Source organism: Salvelinus namaycush, chromosome 24 (genome assembly GCF_016432855.1).
Source record: "Salvelinus namaycush isolate Seneca chromosome 24, SaNama_1.0, whole genome shotgun sequence".
Taxonomy (NCBI): Eukaryota; Metazoa; Chordata; class Actinopteri; order Salmoniformes; family Salmonidae; genus Salvelinus; species Salvelinus namaycush.
Genome location: NC_052330.1, coordinates 7,662,056 through 7,681,885, shown reverse-complemented (window position 1 = coordinate 7,681,885; position 19,830 = coordinate 7,662,056). Strand labels below are relative to the sequence as shown.

Sequence of the window (19,830 nt, the reverse complement as noted above, 5' to 3'; positions counted from 1 at the left end):
AATAATATATAATTAATATTGAAATTCATACATATGATATGAAGGATGGCATGGAGAGCTGCATGGATGAGGCATGTAGAGAACCTAAAATGGAGAAAGGTTCTCCCTTTGTTGGAAAGTAGTTGGTTGACATTTTTTCAGATTGAGTGGAAAGAAAGAGCAATGAAGAGACACATTTCAACCTTCATAATACACCTATGTTGTGTCTTAGAAGCAAGACATGATGACAGACAGACCATCCCACCACATAATTGTCTCGGGTGTCTGCAAGTAAGAGGAGATTCGTAACTTAACCTGTCATAATAAAATGTTACCACCTGTTTTGTTGTGTCCCTATAAGCCAAATCTAACGAATGTAGCAACATTTGCAAATATATGTCTGTGCAGTGGTGGACCCAATTGTCATACTTGAGTAAAAGTGGGATGACCAGGAATGTTCTCTTGATAAATGCGTGAATTTGACATTTTTTCTGTCCTGCTAAGCATTCAAAATGTAACTAGTACTTTTGGGTGTCAGGGAAAATGTATGGAGTAAAAAGTACATTATTTTCTTTAGGAATGTAGTGAAGTAAAAGTAAAAGTTCTCAAAAATATAAATAGTAAAGTAAAGTACAGATTAAAAAAAAAAACTACTTAAGTAGTACTTTAAACTATTTTTACTTAAGTACTTTACACCACTGTGTTTGTGTCATATTTTATTGTGGTTGTACAATTTCATAATTTACTAAATATTCTTCCACACATTAAGCAACGAGAAGTTTTGGGGTTAGTCTACCACCTAATGGTTATTTTAAGTAACTGTCATCTAATGGCAAAACAGCGCGGTGCACACTGGGAGAAATTGAGAATTAGATTTTAGTTCGTTCATGGACATTTATTTGGGTTCTTGAGAAAACGGAGGATTACCTCGATATTTGGATATTGAGCAATCGTGAGTAAAAACCTACATGTGGATAAATGTTCGTATTCCTGTATTAGACCATAAGGACTGGGTTAGGCCCTACATCTAACAAAATCAACCTCATTTTCAAGGCCCCAAATCCGCAGGGCATTGGCGCACGAGAGCTCGCGGTGAAGGGTGATCACCCAGGAAACGTTACACCGATGTTCAGCTGACGGATTTGCTGTGGCTAACGTTAGCTACATCCTCAGTTTGTGAAATTACAGCTGCCACTCTTGGGCAAAATGTCACACACTGGGCCTCCCCCTCGATGGCGGAATTGTCCTAGAAGAGGACAACCTGTAGCAGGTGAGTTGCGAAAGCTTGTTGTGTTGCTACAACGTTGGCTAACGTTAGTAGCTACAGTACTGGTGTTGTGGCGCACAAGCTACCTAGCTAACATTAACTGCCTCACATTGTATTTACACAAGTCAATGATTCAGACCTTTTTAAGGCCTTTCGTTTGATCTACTAAGTATGTACTGGACGAGAACCACGCGTTACCTTAGACTAGAGACAAAATCCCTATGCTAACACTGTTAGCTAACGTTTTGTTAGCCCTTGTAGGCGAGTACATCACGTGTCACAACAAACCAGCATACGCATGTATTCATGTTAAAATTACTTGCCCAACAAGAAAAACTGACTAAACATGAAGCTAAAGTAAACACTAATGGTCGGTGTTTATAGCTACCCCAGCTAAAAAGGATGTGTGTTTTTGTAGTTAGGATTAGCCAGCCAGATTAGGCTACACGAAACGTCACATGCCATTCGCTTAGAATCATAAAAATGAATCATGCTTCTAGAAACCACATCTTCACAAGACGGGAGATGGGTAATAGTAACTGTTAAACTTGACAATGCTATTTTCATCATCTGTAATTTATACGGACATAACTCACATGCTCCTAATAAGACCCTTTTTTACCCAATTTACCAGGGAAAGTACAGGATTTAAGCAACAAATACTCAGAGGCTTTTCTAATTATTTCAGGGGATTTTAATGAAACACCTGATGCATCTGCTGATCGTTTTCCTCCTAGAACGAGTCAAAACCCTCAAAATAGTAACATTATCATTACATTATGCAAGGATCTCTGTGTTGAGGATGCCTGGCGTTATTTCAACCCGGATGCTAAGGGTTATACCTGGACCAACAAAACTATGTCATGTAAATCTAGAATAGATTTATTCCTAATTTCCCCTTTTTTGTTACAATTTGTTATAGATGTAGGTCACCAGTTGGCTCCCTTTTCTGATCATCACTTGATTTCCCTGAATTTACAAGCTACTAAAAAATCAAAAGGTACTCAAGGATATTGGAAATTAAACAACACACTTAAAGATACTACTCTCATTGAAAACATCAAATCATTAGCTGAAGATATTTTTGCAAGAAAAGACTTGGGTCATGGAAGTAGATGGGAATTTTTCAAATATAAAGTCAGAGTGGTAGCCATTAAACACGCCAAAGATTCTGATGCAATTAAAGAACCTTAGAGAAAAGGAGATGATGAGCAAGCTTGACAGTTTTCTAAAGAAAGATAATCTATCTGAAGAAGAGGAGTCTGTATTCAAGTCTTTACAACTAGAATTAGAACAGCTTTACAAGGATCTGGCAAAGGGTGCCTTTGTAAGGTCAAGAGCAAAATGGATTGAAGAGGGGGAAAGAAACACGAAACTTTTTTTGCACTTGAAAAGAGAAACTACAAAAGAAAATCTATAACTGCACTCAAAATTAACAATGTTTTATGCAAAGATCCCATTACAATATCATAATTTGTCAATTCCTTTTATGCTCTCAGTTTCAGGAAGATGGTTGTGAAAGCTACATTTGCCACATACAGAATTATGTCCCTGTAATTGAGAATGATTTCCACTCAGTTTGTGATTCACCTGTGTCAGTTGAAGAAATTAGAGGCTCTGAATTCAATGAAAAAGGGAAATCACCTGGCCCTGATGGCCTGTCTGATGAATTCTATAGACAGTTTTGGGAGTTACTAGAAGACCCGATTTTCAATGTTTCAAGATTGCATTAAAAATGGGGAAATGATCTCCACTATGAAACAGGGCCTTATTTCATTGATTCCGATGCCCGATAAAGACCCTTCTCTCATTGACAATTGGAGACCAATTACTTTATTAAATGTTGATTACAAATTGATTGCTCTGCTTTATGCCAAAAGATTAAAGAAAGGAATAGATACCATTGTAAATGAGACTCAAACAGGATTTATGAAGGGCCGTCACATAAACTCTAACATTCGTTTAGTCTTGGACCTTCTAGATTATTCAGATGCAATTGACTCAGATACAGTTGTCCTATTTTTGGACTTCTCTAAAGCCTTTGACACAATTGAACATGAATTTCTCTCTAGGTCTCTTAAACTTTTTGGATTTGGTGAAAATTTTATTAAAGTCATTCGCATGTTTTACAAAGATATAAATAGTTCTGTGCTACTAAACCTTAATACTTCCAAAAGATTCAGTATCAACAGAAGTGTACGACAGGGATGCCCAACTTCGCCATTTTTATTCATTTTGGTTGTGGAACTTCTATCTCTAGATATTCTGAATAATGCGAATTTGTATGGCTTAACCATTTTTAACAAAGAAATCAAAATTTCCCAACTGGCTGGTGATACTACTCTTTTCTTAAGAGACAAAGACCAGGTCGCCCATGCCCTTAATGCTATAACTGCATTTTCTATTGCATCAGGATTAAACTGTTTCTAAATGTGAAATCTTATATTTATTTGACTCTGATAATAAAGAAATAGAAAATATTCCTGTAAAGGACTGTGTTAAATATTTATGAATACATCTGTCAAAAAACCACTTAGTCAGACAACATTTGAATTTCTCTCCTAAAATTAAGAGAACTAAAAATATATTTAATAATTGGCTACAAAGAGATCTTTCTATACTTGGGAGAGTACTTCTGTCCAAGGCAGAGGGACTGTCTCGTTTTGTGTACCCCTCATTATCGTTATGTGTAAATCCTGCTACTTGTAAAGAGATCAATAAGACCTTTCTTGACTTCATCTGGAAAAATTATTCTCACAAACTAAAAAAACCTGTCCTTTCTAACAAAAGAGCTGAAGGTGGTGTAGAAGTGTTGGGTATTTGTTGACATAAATAACACTTTCAAGATAAACTGGGTGAAAAAATGTTTGATCAATACTGATTCAATATGGTATTTCATTCCAAATAATGTGTTTAATAAATTGGGAGGTTTTCAATTTTTACTGAAATGTAATTATATTCCTGAAAGATTACCTGCTAAATTGGCTAGGTTTCACCAACAAGCTTTAATGGCCTGGAAAATATATTTCCTGCACAATTTCCCCCCACATAAAGCTCTTTTGTGGAATAATTCAGACATAACTATATGGAATAAGTAATTGTTCTACCCCAGCTGGCATGAGAGGAATATTGACTTTGTTCTTGATATTTTTGACAACGAGGTTAATATTCTCACATATGAACAATTTATAACATTGAAAGAGTTTCCAATACCTTTCAGAGAGTTTATTTCTGTGATCAAAGTCATTCCCAGTGGGCTTAACTACACTAATGAAAACTCATCTTAGCTTTGGTAATGATCACAAAGTCTATGCAGAACTCAGTTTGGAAGGCGTGGGCTTACTTGAGAGATCTTGTTGTAATAAATATATAAGACAAATTCTTCATTCACAAAACCAACTTACACCGAGAGGAAAGTTTTTCTGGAACATTCTTATTCCTGACATTGGCTGGAAAAATGCATGGTTAAGGCCTTACAAATACTGTATACCAAACAAAGTTATGGAAGTGCACTTCAAAATTTTACATAAGATGTTTACATAAGATTGTACATTTTTTTAAATTCTTGTTGCCAAATACTTCCATACTCAAACAAAAATTTCTAAATTCTATACCAAAATTACACATTTTTCTGATTGAATTCAACTATCTTATTAAAACATTAACCCTAGTGAATAACACCAAGAATTACATTTTCCTGAATCATTATAATAAGATTTTTTCAGAGTGAATACAATTGCATTATTTTTGTATTATTTTATTGATATTTTTTGTATGTTTGAGTATTTTCTTGTTAATACCTGTGTTTTGTTTTGTTAGACATGTTTGATGTAGCAATGTAAGTTGATTTTTGTATTATGAATAATACAAAATTATAAAATATATCATGATTACTAGGGGCGCTCCTTTTTACGTTTTATTTCATGCAAATTGGCCATTAACCATGTCACGACATATGGAAAACACAGGACAGTGAGTGTAGATACATGAGTGGTACTGTTTTCATGGTGTCTGCATATGTTGTGACCTGTCTGTGACCCCTCTTACTTTCACTCTCACTAGGTAAATTCCTGCCAATGAAAACTATGTTGGGCCCCAAGTATGATGACAAAGTGCCAGAAGAGAACCGGTTTCATCCAAGCATGCTTTCCCAGTATTTAAAGAGTCTAAAGGTATGGCTTTCCTGATGTTGAAATGTGTTTATTAGTAATTTGTCTCTGTTTGGGAAAATATACAGTAATGACCCTGGGTTTATAAGAGCAGATATCGACTCTGCCGCTTGAGCATGCTTTTGGGGCGAAGTCAATAGTGTGCTGAACTTCGGGCTGGAAGGTTGAAGGTTCGAGACCTGCTCCCTGCCTGTTTCATTACATTGGTGTCAGAAGTGATCGGACCTTGCATCCACGAACGTGCGTGTGCATGGCCAGTGAGTGCATTCCTATAAGACGTTGAGTCGCAAACTAGTGCGAGGACGTACTCTTTGAAACGAGGGAGTTGTGTAACGACCCTGGGTTTATAAGTGCAGATATCGACTGCTGCTTGAGCCTGCTTTTGAGGCACAGTCGATAGCGCGCTGAACTTTCGGCTTGAAGGTTGAGGGTTCGAGACCTGCTCCCTGCCTATTTCATTACAATACATTTGTGCTCAATTCATCACTGTAGTCTAATGTCAACATATGTTTTGTGTCTTCTCTAGGTTAAAATGGGTTTGCTTGTTGATCTAACAAACACTACTCGCTTCTATGACCGCAACGAGATCGAAAAAGAGGGTGTTAAATATGTGAAGCTTCAGTGCAAAGGGTATGTATGAGTGACCTGTTTTTAAAACTCAAGATTAATTGTCTATGTTTACACATACAAATGCCACAAGTTCAAAATAATGATATCATTTCTTGATTGAATATGTTGTGATGAGTTCCTTCCTTGTTTAGCCATGGAGAGTGTCCTTCAGCGGAGACCACTGCGATGTTCATCAGACTATGTGAGAACTTCATGGAGAAGACTCCAACTGAGTTAATAGGTAAGGAATGTTTGTACTGGAGCTGTTCATTTCTTCTTCGTTGTCAGACAATGTCCCAGGGTCTGGCGTGTTCTTCATGTGGAACACCAGTCTCCTCTTTGGGGTGTTGTATTATAGCATATGCCTTCATATCACTACAAAACAGATTTTCAAAGTAAGAGTAGGTCCAAGTTTGTACACTAGGGGGAGCCAGAAAATAACTACCAACAATTTTTCATCTTATCAGTCACCCTCTCTTCCTAATATTCTTTCAGCTCTTTATGATATGATGCATTTTGTTTTTGTAAATACTATAAAACAGGTTCGCAAAATATTTTATGAAAGTAATCCCATCTAGGTCCTCCCGAGTGGCGCTGCGGTCTAAGACACTGCATTGCAGTGCTTGAAGCTTCACTACAGACCTGGGTTCGATCCCAGGCTGTTGTGTCATTAGCCAAGCGTCGCCCGGTTAGGTGAGGGTTTGGTTGGGGGGGGCTTTACTTGACTCATCGCGCTCTAGCGACTCCTTGTGGTGGGACGGGCGCCTGCAGCCAGACTTCTGGCGTTAGTTGGACTATTTCCTCTGACACATTGGTGCGGCTGGCTTCCGGGTTAAGCAGGGAGTTGAAGCGCATGTTTCAACTATCACAAACAGGTGTTCCTACACAACCAGGATGCTTTAAATGATTCTCCTGATGTCTAAATTGTTGCACTGCACTGTTCCCATGTACACTATGGCCGTGTCTGAAATCTGTCTCTCTTACTACTTATTTACACTGCAAAATGTGTACCAATTGTACTACATACTATTTAGAATGTACTGTTTAGCGGTTAAGAGCGTTGGGCCAGTAACCGAAAGGTTGCTGGTTTGAATACCCGTGGCAACTACATGAAAACTCTGTCGATTAGCCCTTGAGCAAGGCACTTAAATGACAAATCTAAATGTAGTTTAGTAAAAAACGAATACAGTAAGCAACAAATATCAGCATACTAGGCTCATCCTACTGAGAATGCGTAATCTAATGTGCAATGAAGTTAATTCCTGCCACTCGTTCATTTTGGTACAGTACGTCCCCTCAGCTGATTATAAGCTGTTGTCAGACACACATGGGTCTCTAAAGACGATTCTCTTCCTCAGTAGTGTGCAGCGAATTCTAATAGATGAAAAGCCGAAAGGAGTATGACATCCTGGCATTTAAAGCATACTACATTTAAAATTTTTCACATATTATAAATCTTTCTGTTTTTCGGATACCGAAAATGCATACTATTTAGAATGCAAGTACGGGTATTCAGACACGGCGTCTTTTGACAAAGCTCAGTCCAAGGCCACCGAGGTGTACTTCTATGCTGTGACCAGCAGGGGGCTCTGTGGCACTCTGTTGTGGCCTCTGGCAGTGCAGTTCCACAGCAACCTGTGTTCTGGCTGCTCGCTCAGTGCCGCATTGTAAATGAAATTGTTGGAACCTCAGGGTAGAATATATGAATGTCATTATAAAAATGTCCTCTGTCGGCCACCCATTGACATTTAGCTGTTCTCTCTGGTATTAATGCAGACGTTGAAATTAGACAGCAGGACTGGTGAATGTAACCCTATTTTTTGGGGGGGTGGGGGGGGGTAGATCAGCTATGAAATTAGCAGACACATTTGTCATCAAATAACATTTCCTTGCATCATTCCCCCTCAAATAAAAATCATCATCATTACCGGAGACTTCATCTCCATTTCCATCTTACCCTTTAAAGTTGATAGAAACCGCTGAATAACAATGACCGACTGCATCATGGCCAAGGTAGATGCTTCACAGACTGACAAGGCCTAGAGTCTAAAATCAAACCTGTTTCCCCCCCCCCTCAAATCACATCTCAATGCTAATAGATGCTCTGCCACTGACATACATTTTAAAGAGTGAAGATTTTGTTTGCCCACATTATACTTCCCTGCTTTGACAAATAAATTAACCGATTCCCTGTGTGCCCTGGCTGTTTCTCTGTCTCTCCTCCACCCCTCCCCTAACGTTAGATTGAGTCTGCCGTTCGTATTCATAAAGTGACTCAGTGTAAGAATGCTGATCTAGGATCAGGTTCTCCCTGTACAGTCATTATCTAAAAAAAAAAAAAAAAAGCAAAACAGATCCTAGATCAGCACTCCTACTCTGAAATGCTTTATGAATACGGGCCCTTGCGAATGTAGCATAACCTCCAGACATAGTGTCAGGTAGTGGCTGATGAACTGGTTTTACAGTAACTGTGTTTTCAGATTTCTATGAAATATGATCTTTATTTACTTATAATATGAGTGAAATTGTTTCCCCTCTCCCAAAATGGTAATTAGGGATGTTTAAAAAGCAGCTTTTCTGTGTTGGAATGGTGTGGGCGTACCCCAACAACAGAATAGTGTGGGCATATACCAGTCATTCAAAATATTTATGCAAGTAGACTGCTGATTGGCCAGCTCATCTTCCTGTAGAGCTCTTATTGGCCAGCTGGTCCTCCTCAAGAAGATCACATCATGTTCTGTTTGATGTGGGGTTATTTGTAAGTGTTTTTTTTCTGCAATTTATGCTTTGGCCATAAATGTGTTTTGACCCCTTTCTGTGTTTGCAGACGTTGCCGCACAAGGGCAATGCTCGCAAGTTGACGGCAGAACACGGAGGAGTCCTTATAGGACACCAGCATAAAAAGCTAATGTATTATAATTGGATTTTAAGGCTCGTATGAATGTCCTGCTTAATATAATGTTTGGTCGTTGAAAGTCAACTGCTTTATACTTTAAAAAAACACTTCAACCTGTAAAATGGCTCTTTTGCCAGCTTTTGCTACAGCCTATTTTCAATGAGCATTAGCATTCTAGCTAACAACTGCTGCATCCCACATTTTTATTTTTGAAAAGATCACAACCAAATATAATCTTAGCGACTGTTCAAGAAAGAATCAAAACATTGTAAGCGTATGAGAACCCCAAAAAGGTATTTTGTTTCGAAGTAATACCCTAGATTTACGTTTGTATGTTGAATGGGCGCAGATGGTGATGGCTTTGTTACTACAGCCAAGAGTCGCACGCATCTCTGCGTGACGTCAGTGTGTTGTGTACTGGAACGGGGTCTATAGGACGAGTCAACATTATTTGGATGTGAGTTAACAGAATATGACCTTTTTTTAAAAGTGAGATTTTCAATGGGCAGTTACTTTAACCCCTTAGTCGATTGACGCACATGATACAAAATCCCCATCAATATCCATTAGTTTAAGCTAGAGATATCTGCCGATATCGCACTTCTGCATCTTTAGTGAAAGGTGGCAGAGCTAGAGCGGTGTTTGTCAGTCCGTGAGACATCCCGAAAATCGTTCTTCTCGCGAAAACGCCTGTAGCGTCCGAACAGTAGCTTTTGCTCTATGACCCCGCGAGTGTCACAGGACTCATCTGAAGGTAACCGGTACCGGTTTAATAAAATCTATGCTAGTATAGAGGTAGTTTTGTGCCTACCCAAAAAAGGGGTTAAATATGTGTAAATTAAACAACAAATATATCTCCTAGAAATAATAGACACTTCAAAATCTTGTTTTTTTAATGATTGTTTTAACCTTTTTTTGTTGACATTTTATGAATGTTATTCAATGCATTTCAATGGGATTTGATACTAAAGGCCAATTTGAATATTTTATCAATTGAATCAATAAAGGGGTTTTAAAATGCTAAATGATCCATTGTATGACCACCCCCCACCTAGAGAAGCATCGCCCAGCAGACAATTAGGGGTCTCTCAGACCCAGTGGGTATTATGTGTAGCCAGGCCACCAGCTCCACCACCTCCTGTCTTGACATATAGGATTCATGTCATGCATGTAACAAGATGGTTAGAAAGTGACAGGGTTATTGGACCGCCTCATTTGCGTTTTGTTGAATAGAATTGTGTGTGCGCACACACCAAGTGTAGTGACAGATGGGCACTTTGCTTTATTGACATGTGCAGTGTCTTTCGCTCTTCTCCCACAGGTGTCCACTGCACACACGGCTTCAACCGGACAGGCTTTCTGATCTGTGCTTACCTGGTGGAGAAGTTGGACTGGAGGTAAGGCCTAGCCATCCCGATCAATCAACACCCCACAGAACTGTGTGTATCTCACTGCCAAATCACATGTTCACGTATTCCAACGTTGACCACACAACCAACACAATTCCCAGAGTGGTTTGGCTTGCATCACTTCTGTGTGTTCAGGATGGACCCCTGCAGTCCCCTTAGGGGTGGAGCCACGTTGCTGTGGAAGCAGACTTAAGCCTTGTGGTTGACCGGGTTGGGTTCTATCAGAGATTTCTATTACAACTATTTCTACCTGCACAAACCATATGATGAGCGCCAATACAAAACCGACCACTTCATTGAAACACCTCTGCAATAAAAGTCTGGGTTCTATATACAGTACCAGTCAAAAGTTAGGACACGCTGACTCATTCAGGGTTTTTCTTTATTTAAAACAAATGTCTACATTGTAGAATAATAGTGAAGACATCAAAACTATGAAATAACACATGGAATCATGTAGTAACCAAAAAAGTGTTCAACAAATGAAAATATATTTTAGATTCCACAAAGTAGCCACCCCTTGCCTTAATGACAGCTTGACTGTGTCCCAAATGTAATGTCACGAGGAGGGATGCTGTCAGTGTCAATAAAGTTGCGCTTGGGGAAAGACAGAGGCTCCCAGGCTGGTGGTGGAGAGTCAACTCCACACCTGACTCCAGAGGTGCTGAATCATTTACCCCAGCGGAAAAGAAAGGCAGGGGATGATTGTGTCTTTAGGCAGGAAGAGAATGTGTATTTGTAAATGGGTCTAGGAAAGGTTAGCGGAATCTGTAAATTCCCTTGGGCTCAGTGTTGGAGGTATAGGCAGGATGAGGATGAACAACCTCCTCATTCTCTCCCCCCCATTTCCTCTGGTTAAATAATCCCACAGTACACACAGACAGAGAGAGTCTGAGATGTGCATCAGTTCTCGTTCTGGATGACAATATCACATGTGGTTGATATTTCCTTTCTCACACTGTCAGCCACAGAATCAGTCAGCAGACATACAATAACTACTCTGCTACTTAGCAGCGATCTGATCAGATACGTTTGTTGAAGGATGTTTGACAGGGTCGGCCATTGGTCAAATAGGACTGTTGAGCTGAGACGTCTAGTACGCTGATGGCTCATTGACGTCCTGTCTCTAAGGAGGTCTGCTGTGAGGCTAGAGGGCCTGACTGATGTTTTTTTGGGGGGGTGAACTATTGTTTTTATTGGATCAAGGTGATGTGGTGGCAACCAGCGCTGAACAATACGGTTTTTGGCAGCTGTCAGCGCAGCCAGCCAAATCTTGCACTGGTTTTTGTTCAGCTGCATACCGCAGGGCTCTACGGTGCGACCATTTTACTTGCATATGCATCTAAATGTTTTGCTGTGCGACCTGAAATATTAATTTAGGAGCATTAGTGCGCCTAGACAAATTAAGCGTTCTAACTTTAATACCTCAAATATTTGTAATTGTGCTCCTGAATTTCTTTGTGTGCCTTCATTTTTCTATTTAGGCGCCCACGTGCTCCTTTAAAAAAAGGTCAGCGTAGAGCCCTGTACCTGAATCATCATTAAGTAGAAGAGGAATTGGTTCAAGGGGCACAGTTTTCTCAGTCATGTCAGACAGAATATGTTACACTTTCCAAATCTCATGACAATCAAGGGCCCGACTGATGTTCTGTTGTGTTCCTCTGTGTGTCTCTTGATGTGGGTCAGTGTCGAGGCGGCGGTGGCTGCGTTCGCCCAGGCCCGCGCCCCTGGGATCTACAAAGGTGACTACCTCAAGGAGCTCTTCCGTCGCTATGGAGACGTCGAAGACGCCCCCGCCGCACCCGCGCTGCCAGAGTGGTGCTTCGACGACGACGACGGCGACCAGGACGACGATGGCAACGTGATTGGCCAAGAGTCTCAGTCAGGCCCCTCCTCCTCTGAGTCGGCGCCGGGGAAACGGAGGAAGGAGAGACTAAAATTTGTGAGACTCTGACTGACTGAGAAAAGAGAGGGCACTGGGGAAATGGGCTGTTTCCAAGTAGAGAGGCTGTGTCCCTAATGGTAAACTAACCCCTATATAGGAAATGCGTTGCCATTTGGGATGCAGTCTGAGAGGGACTGGGGAAATGGGCTGTAGCTTAGGAGCTGAGAGAGGATATCCATTGGTTCTGCTCCAGATGACACACAGCTCATGTGGTGTGACTGAGAGCCGTGTGGGACCCTCTGTGATATTGGCGCTCTCCAAATGTACAAATGCCTCTTAAGTCGGTGCAAGATGAGACTCCTCTGAAGTGATACAAGCGAGGGCAAATTTGCTTAAATCACCAGAAAGATATAAAAAAATACGGGGCCCTCATCTATTTTTCAAACTGCATCCCAAATGGCATCCTATTTAGTGAACTACTTTGGACCAGGGCACATAGAGCACTACTTCTGACCAGAGCTCTATGTGCCCTGGTCCAAAGTAGTTCACTAAATAGGATGCCATTTGGGACATAGTCTCAGTCACAGACCCAATGAGTGCACCACACCATGGAATGATGTCATTAGATAACAGAAAATCTTCCCCAAATGTAATTTCTGGGCTGTTTCCCTGAGCTGTTAGGATTGTGTGTTTTGAATAGGATGTCAATGTATATATTTTTTTCTTCTCCCAAATGTCCAAGTCCTAACCTGTTTGTCGTGCTCTCTCTTTCTCAGGGTGCTATATTCGTGGAGGGGGTCACAGTGAAAGGCGTCACACAGCTCACCACACAACCTAAACTGGCCGAGATCCAACGGAAGTGTCAGGAGTTTGCGGAATGGGAAAAGTGAGGATTCTTTCTCTCTACTGTTCTCTTTCTCAGTCTCTCTCTCTTTGTCATATATACCCTTCTGGTAGCACTGTGTGTGGGTGACTCATTCTTACTGTTAAAGGCGTCCGCATGCTTCCCATCCGAAACATATTTTTTTGTGTATTTTGTTTTTTACCCCCTTTTTCTCCCGAATTTCATGGTATCCAATTGGTAGTTAGTCTTGTACCATCGATCAACTCCCGTACGGACACGGGAGAGGCAAAGGTCGAGAGCCGTGCTTCCTCCGAAACACAACCCAACCAAGCCACACTGCTTGTTGACACAATGCCCACTTAACCCGGAAGGCAGCCGCCCCAATGTGTCGGAGGAAACACCGTACACCTGGCGACCGTGTCAGCTTGCACTGCGCCCGGGCCGCCACAGGAGTCGCTAGAGCGCGATGGGACAAGGACATCCCGGCCGGCCAAACCCTCCCATAACCCGGACGCTGCTGGGCCAATTGTGCGTCGCCCCATGTGTCTCCCGGTCGCGGCCGGCTGCGACAGACCCTGGACACAAACCAATTTGTGACGTTTTGGTCTTCGGCAAGGTTTTTTTTCCGGCTGTTCGTGCACTCGCCGTTTTTTCTTGTGACATGGCGAAGGTTGGTAGCCGAAGTCTATGGCCCTTTGTTGGTGATTGGTCAAAGGTAAGGATTCTTCAGTTAAGTGTTTGTCATTCAACGAGAGACTCGTTTTCATTCAATTGAGAATTACTGGACCAAACATCTTAGCTGGAAGTAAAATTGTGCGGCAAAGACCTCGGAACAAAATAACTCAAGAAATCAGATCTTAGATGAATTCTGACTTTTTTGATGAAGTGTACACTGGCTACGGCGTCTAAAGAGGGCGAGAGTACTATTGCCCCATTTTGTCTCGTTTTTCAAGCTATGGTCTTAAGGGAGTATGCGAGGCACAGCCATTCACTTCGCCAAGCTGAGTTCTGCTAGGAGCAAACCGAACCTAGTATGCAGACGCCTTATACAAGGGTAGGAAATTACTGTTCTGCCGAAGGTGTCTTTTTTTTCTTTACTAGCGATATGGAGGAATTGTGGTGTTTCAGCTCTACAGCCTCATGTCTCATATAAGAGAGGAGTTTCATGTAAGAGTTTTATAAAGCCGTCTAAATTTTTAATCCCTGATGTTCTCACCAGGACATTGTTGATAAAAATAATATTCTGTGTGTATTCTAGGTCCGGGTTTCCAGGTGCTCAGCCCGTGTCCATGGACAGGCGGAACCTTCGCTTTCTGGAACAGAATCCCTACAAGGTCAGCTGGAAGGCCGACGGCACACGGTGAGTCCCTTGTCTTTCGGTGTCCTCTCTCCTCCTATATGACCAGAAAGGGCTCACAACAGGTTGGTTAACACACTTATAGAATTCCCATCCAACTGTGCCTCACTGGAGGACTTGAATATGAATCAACTTGTGCAGTGGATTTGGCAATTTAGCTGTTTTCTCTCCTCTCCCTGGTATTTAGCTTCCAGTCTTCACTGACAATATGCAGGAATATAATGGTGAGCAGCACATGCCTTTTTATATGGCAGTATCTGACTGTGCACTCAGTACTGATCCCCTGGCTTCATTTATCATTCATTTTCCTGGCCTTTTAGTCAGGACTGTGAGCTGAATACTAACATTGTTCCCGTACACTGCAAATATGGATTTTAATCGTCTTCGATTAGCCCAGCGTGACTTGAGTGGCAGCGCTACTCGGTTTGTGTGGAGGTTGGCTTTAGTTGCAGATTGGCTGGACAGAGGCAGCCACAGGAGTAGCCAGGGGCTGTGGCTGTCTCCCACAAATCTTCTTCCCACTGGAATAAGACTTCCAACAGACCAACACAGGTCATCTGTCCAATCACTTTTCAGTGTGAATTGTTTTGCCTTCCCATACCCTGGAGGCCAGCGTCCTGTCCAGGGGCTGTACTTGTTTTTAGTATTCTGGCGGCCTGTGCTGAAACACTTTCTCTCTTGATACGCTGGTGAATATTTCATGAAGCAATGCAGTCAATTTGAGAAATCTGACATATCAGTGCTTTCATTTCCTGAGGGAGTGAGGTGAGTGGTCAGTGGAGACCTGGCACCCATCCAAGAAGGAACTACCATGTCCACCCAGCTTTCTTCAGCTACCAACCCTTGGTCAATGTCACTAATGGGGGTCCTTGGTGCTCTGGGTCTTTTCGAAGAAAGGCCCCAGATGCTCCTACTTATATAAGTGAGAAGAATCAGGCCTACCTCAATCATTTAGGGGCAATTCCCTTAGTCGGTACAGAGGCGGTCCATAGGCTGATGGCAGGCCGTGCTTAGAGCAGATTTAGGTTTTCCAGAGCCGAGATGGGTTTCCCATCTAAAACGCCTTGTCTGTGTCCCAAATGGCACACTATTCCCTACATAGTGTGCTACTTTTGACCAGGGCCCATAGGGCTAGTGAATTATATAGGGAATAGGGTGCCATTTGGGACGCATACCCATGTGGTGTTCAGATAAATGAGAGTAGCTTGTTTTCTCCTGAGAGCCCAGCCAGGCCTTCTTATTCACTTTGCAACGGCTCGCCTGTGGTGGAACCACTGCCTTCCCGCCCACTGCCTCCCCGTCCACTGCCTGCTTGCCTTTCAGCTTTCCTCCAACCACTTCTTACAATGTTCCTTCATCTTATTGCCACTTTAATGCATCTCCAATCGCTTATTGTACAGGAGATGAAACATGCTCACTCTATGGCTTTTTGCTTATTTGTTTCCCCTGGCCTGCATTCCAAAGTACATTATGAATGAGCCCTTGTGGGTTGGAAGCCATGGTAAATGTTCAAATTGTTGCTCTGTAGTTTTTGTTGTTGTTGTAATATCAGATGGGATTGAGTCGTGCCAGTTCATTCATGCACGACTGAGTAGCGGCATCATGAACAGGTCCCAGTCGTTGTTTAAATGCCCAGTTGGAAGGGAAGCAAAAATAATGACAGTGAAAGTAGTGGGAAGTCATTGAATAAATGCAAGTCTGTCAGAAACTGACGTTGATCTGTCCTTTGCTGGAGCAAATTGAGCCCTTCACACCAGATAAAGATGTCTTATCACACAATGCACAGTACTGCTCCATCAGTACACCAATAACAGGGCTTAGAGATATCGAAGCAATGATACTTCCTGAGATTTGCCTTCGGGGATTGCTTTCTGGCTGATGCAGCTGTCTACCTTTTAACATGCGGTCTGGTATCTATCCAGGTTACAGCTCAATGCTACAAGCAGTCTATGAGACTCCATTCTCCCCATCCCTCAGAGCTTCTCATCACTCAGCAAGAGACCTCTTACCTTAGGTGTATTCATTAGTCAGAAATCTGTTGCTAAACCGTTTACTGTTTGCTGTAGGGAGCAAACGGAATGAAACTGGGAGGGACCTACCTGAATTTTGTCCAATAAACTCTTGTTTTTGTTGCAAAAAAAATCTGTTTGAAGTAAACGGATGGAATCAGACGAATAAATACACCCCTTGACATCTCTTACAGAAGGTGTAGGCAACCCTGGTCCTGGAGTACCGCAGGCCCTTCATATTTTTGATTTAACTGACCTGGAAGACCAAGTGTGTTGAATTTAGGCAATCACTTAACTGATCAATTGACCAGGTGTGGTGCCCACGTTGGAACATAATCCTGTAGTACATGTGGTACTCCAAGACCAGGTTTGCCTACCCCTGTCTTACAGTAACTGTCCAGTGAAAATATGGTATACAGTACCAGTCAAAAGTTTGGACACATACTCATTCAAGGGTTTTTCTTTATTTGCACTTTTTTCTACATTTTAGGATAATAGTGAAGACATCTAAACTATGAAATAACACATGGAATCATGTAGTAACCAAAAATGTGTGGAATTTCTTTACTTAATGCATTTGAGCCAATCAGTTGTTGTAACAAGGTAGGAGGGTATACAGAACATAGCCCTATTTGGTAAAAGACCAAGTCCATATCATGAGAAGACCAGCTCAAATAAGCAAAGAGAAACGACAGTCCATCATTACTTTAAGACATGAAGGTCAGTCAATCTGGAAAATGTCAAGAACTTTGAAAGTTTCTTCAAGTACAGTCGCAAAAACCATCAAGCTCTATGATGAATCTGGCTCTCATGAGGACCGCCACAGGAAAGAAAGACCCAGAGTTACCTCTGCTGCCAAGGATAAGTTCATTAGAGTTACCAGCCTTAAACATTGCAGCCCGAATAAATGCTTCACAGAGTTCAAGTAATAGACACATCTCGACGTCAACTGTTCAGAGGAGACTGCGTTACTCAGTCCTTCATGGTCAAGTTGCTGCAAAGAAATCACAACTAAAGGACACCAATAAGAAGAGACTTGCTTGGGCCAAGAAACACAAGCAATGTGTAGACCGGTGGAAATCTTATCATTTGATCTGATGTGTCCAAATTTGAGATTTTTGGTTCCAACCGCTGTGTCTTTGTGAGACGCAGATTAGGTGAACGGATGAACTCTGCATGTGTGGTTCCCACCTTGAAGCATGGAAGAGGAGGTGTGATGGTGTGGGGGATGCTTTGCTGCTGACACTGTTAGTGATTTTATTTAGAATTCAAGGCACACTTTACCAGCATGGCTTCCACAGCATTCTGCAGCGACACGCCATCCCATCTAGTTTGCGCTTAGTTTTTCAACAGGAAAAATACCCGACACACCTTCAGGTTGTGTAAGGGCTATTTGACCAAGAAGGAGAGTGATGGAGTGCTGCATCAGATGACCAATTGAGATGGTTTGGGATGAGTCGGCCGCAGAGTGAAGGAAAAGCAGCCAACAAGTGCTCAGCATATGTGGGAACTCCTTCAAGACTGTTGGAAAAGCATTCCAGGTGAAGCTGGTTGAGAGAATGCCAAGCGTGTGCAAAACTGTCATCAAGGCAAAGTGTGGCTATTTGAAGAGTCTCAAATCTAAAATATATATTTTGATTTGTTTTAACACTTTTTTTTTTGGTTACTACATGATTCCATATGTGTTATTTCATCATTTTGATCTTTTCTCTATTATTCTACAATGTTGAAAATATAAAAAATAAAGAAGAACCCTTGAATGAGTAGGTCAAATTGACTGGTACTGTATATATATTTTTTAAACCTCATTCTGTTACTCATACCCAAATTATGTTGTTAACCCATCCTTTACTTGTAGGTGTAGAAAAAGCATTAATTTTAAGAAAACACTCAGTAAAACCCCACCTCAAACTTGATTTGGAAACAAAACCTTTGATTTAAACATCGTGTCATCCAGCAGCTTTTTACTTTTTCTCCCCCAAATTCTCTGGTGGGGAGAAGGAGACTAGGAAGGGCTCAGGATTGAGCCCACACTGCACAAGCTGGTTAGCAATCCACAGCTGGTGTTAGCAAAACGGACAAAGCCTATACAACTATCTCGCGAGTCACTTCCATTTCAAATGATGTGGTTTGTAGGAGACTGCCAGATCAGAGGCATTTAGGGTTGACTACGCGTTAAATTGATAGGTGCGTGAATTGGACCATATTGCTGTCCTGCCTGAGCATTTGAAATGTAACAAGTACTTTTGGGTGTAAGGGGAAATGGTATGGGAGTGAAAATTACGTGGAGTAAAAGTTGTCAAATATAAATAAAGTGTAGATACTACTTAAATTTTTTTACTTAGTTACTTTACACCACTGGTTTTGATGTACCTTTTGTTGCAACTACTGTTTTTGTGGGGGCAGGTCTCCAGATATTTTTTCACAAATGCTTTTTTTTTAATGTTCTTCACAGTAGACAAACAGACTTACAAAAATAATAAGACAGCCAAACCCGTTCCTAAAAGTTCCACCGACATGGTCTGCCAAATGGCATAAGTAATAACTGTGTGCACTGCTTACCGTTTCAGGATTTTGCTCAAGAAATGTAATCAAACAGATTTGCTTATAATAGGCCCTGAAGCCTTCTGAAGTCTTCTGAAATATGCGGCTCTGTGTAATAGAGAGCTTAAATAATTCCAAATCGAAAGGAGTGAGTCATTTTATGGGGCATTCAAAGGAGCTAAACTCTGTACCTGTGCAGTTTTGGAGGGAATGGCATAGGGTTGAACACCCCCAGTAACCCAATAGGAGCTCATCATTAGCAACTCGGAAGAGTCTCACCGCAAGCTGCATGGCCAATATCAAAAGCAGAACCCTGCTGCAAAAAAGCTCAACTTCCGCACAGAAAAACTCACCTGGTGACGTCCTACTCGGCGTCTTCTTAAGTTTACGTTCCCTCTAGCAGCCACCAACCTTCCTCCTTTCGTTTTGACAGCTTTTAGAGACGAGAATACATCAGTTAGGTTATGCTCCTCTGCCTCAGCTAAACTGACAATTTAATGGCTTAGTGGGTTTTTCAGACTTTTCTTCATATTTTCTTCCAGTGTGCTAAGCTGACAACAGTAATGCCTTAGTCATTGTTCCTTTAGGCCTACATCTTATTCTTCTATTTCTATTCAGGTAGTGTGGAAGGTTCACACTGAGTTGAATGTCTGACATTGGTTTGGGATGCGTGCAGAGCATATGGGATTATTCAGCAATTTATTTATTTTTTTGGTGGATATTTGCATGATTAGCTGTGTCTCTTCTTCGGCGGCGGTAGAGCTCAGGTAATGAGTACCGCTGCTCTTGTCACTGGAGGATGGTTGACATTTTAAGGTCTCACGATGATGAAATGAAATTGCGCCTATTTTGTCAATCGGGG

At 41.5% G+C, this 19,830-nt stretch overlaps 1 protein-coding gene across 1 annotated transcript in view; it reads left to right on the top strand.

Annotated features, from left to right (window-relative positions):
* The first annotated feature begins 813 nt into the window (after positions 1-813).
* Positions 814-19,830, top strand: part of rngtt (RNA guanylyltransferase and 5'-phosphatase) — a 144,996-nt gene continuing 125,979 nt past the window's right edge. Inside the window, exons 1-9 of the mRNA XM_038963016.1 lie at positions 814-931; positions 1,033-1,249; positions 5,309-5,418; positions 5,942-6,045; positions 6,177-6,265; positions 10,242-10,317; positions 12,016-12,271; positions 12,991-13,100; positions 14,317-14,418. Of these exons, the coding sequence (XP_038818944.1) occupies positions 1,186-1,249; positions 5,309-5,418; positions 5,942-6,045; positions 6,177-6,265; positions 10,242-10,317; positions 12,016-12,271; positions 12,991-13,100; positions 14,317-14,418 (911 nt within the window). The 5' untranslated portion in view covers positions 814-931; positions 1,033-1,185. The remainder of the gene's footprint in view (positions 932-1,032; positions 1,250-5,308; positions 5,419-5,941; positions 6,046-6,176; positions 6,266-10,241; positions 10,318-12,015; positions 12,272-12,990; positions 13,101-14,316; positions 14,419-19,830) is intronic.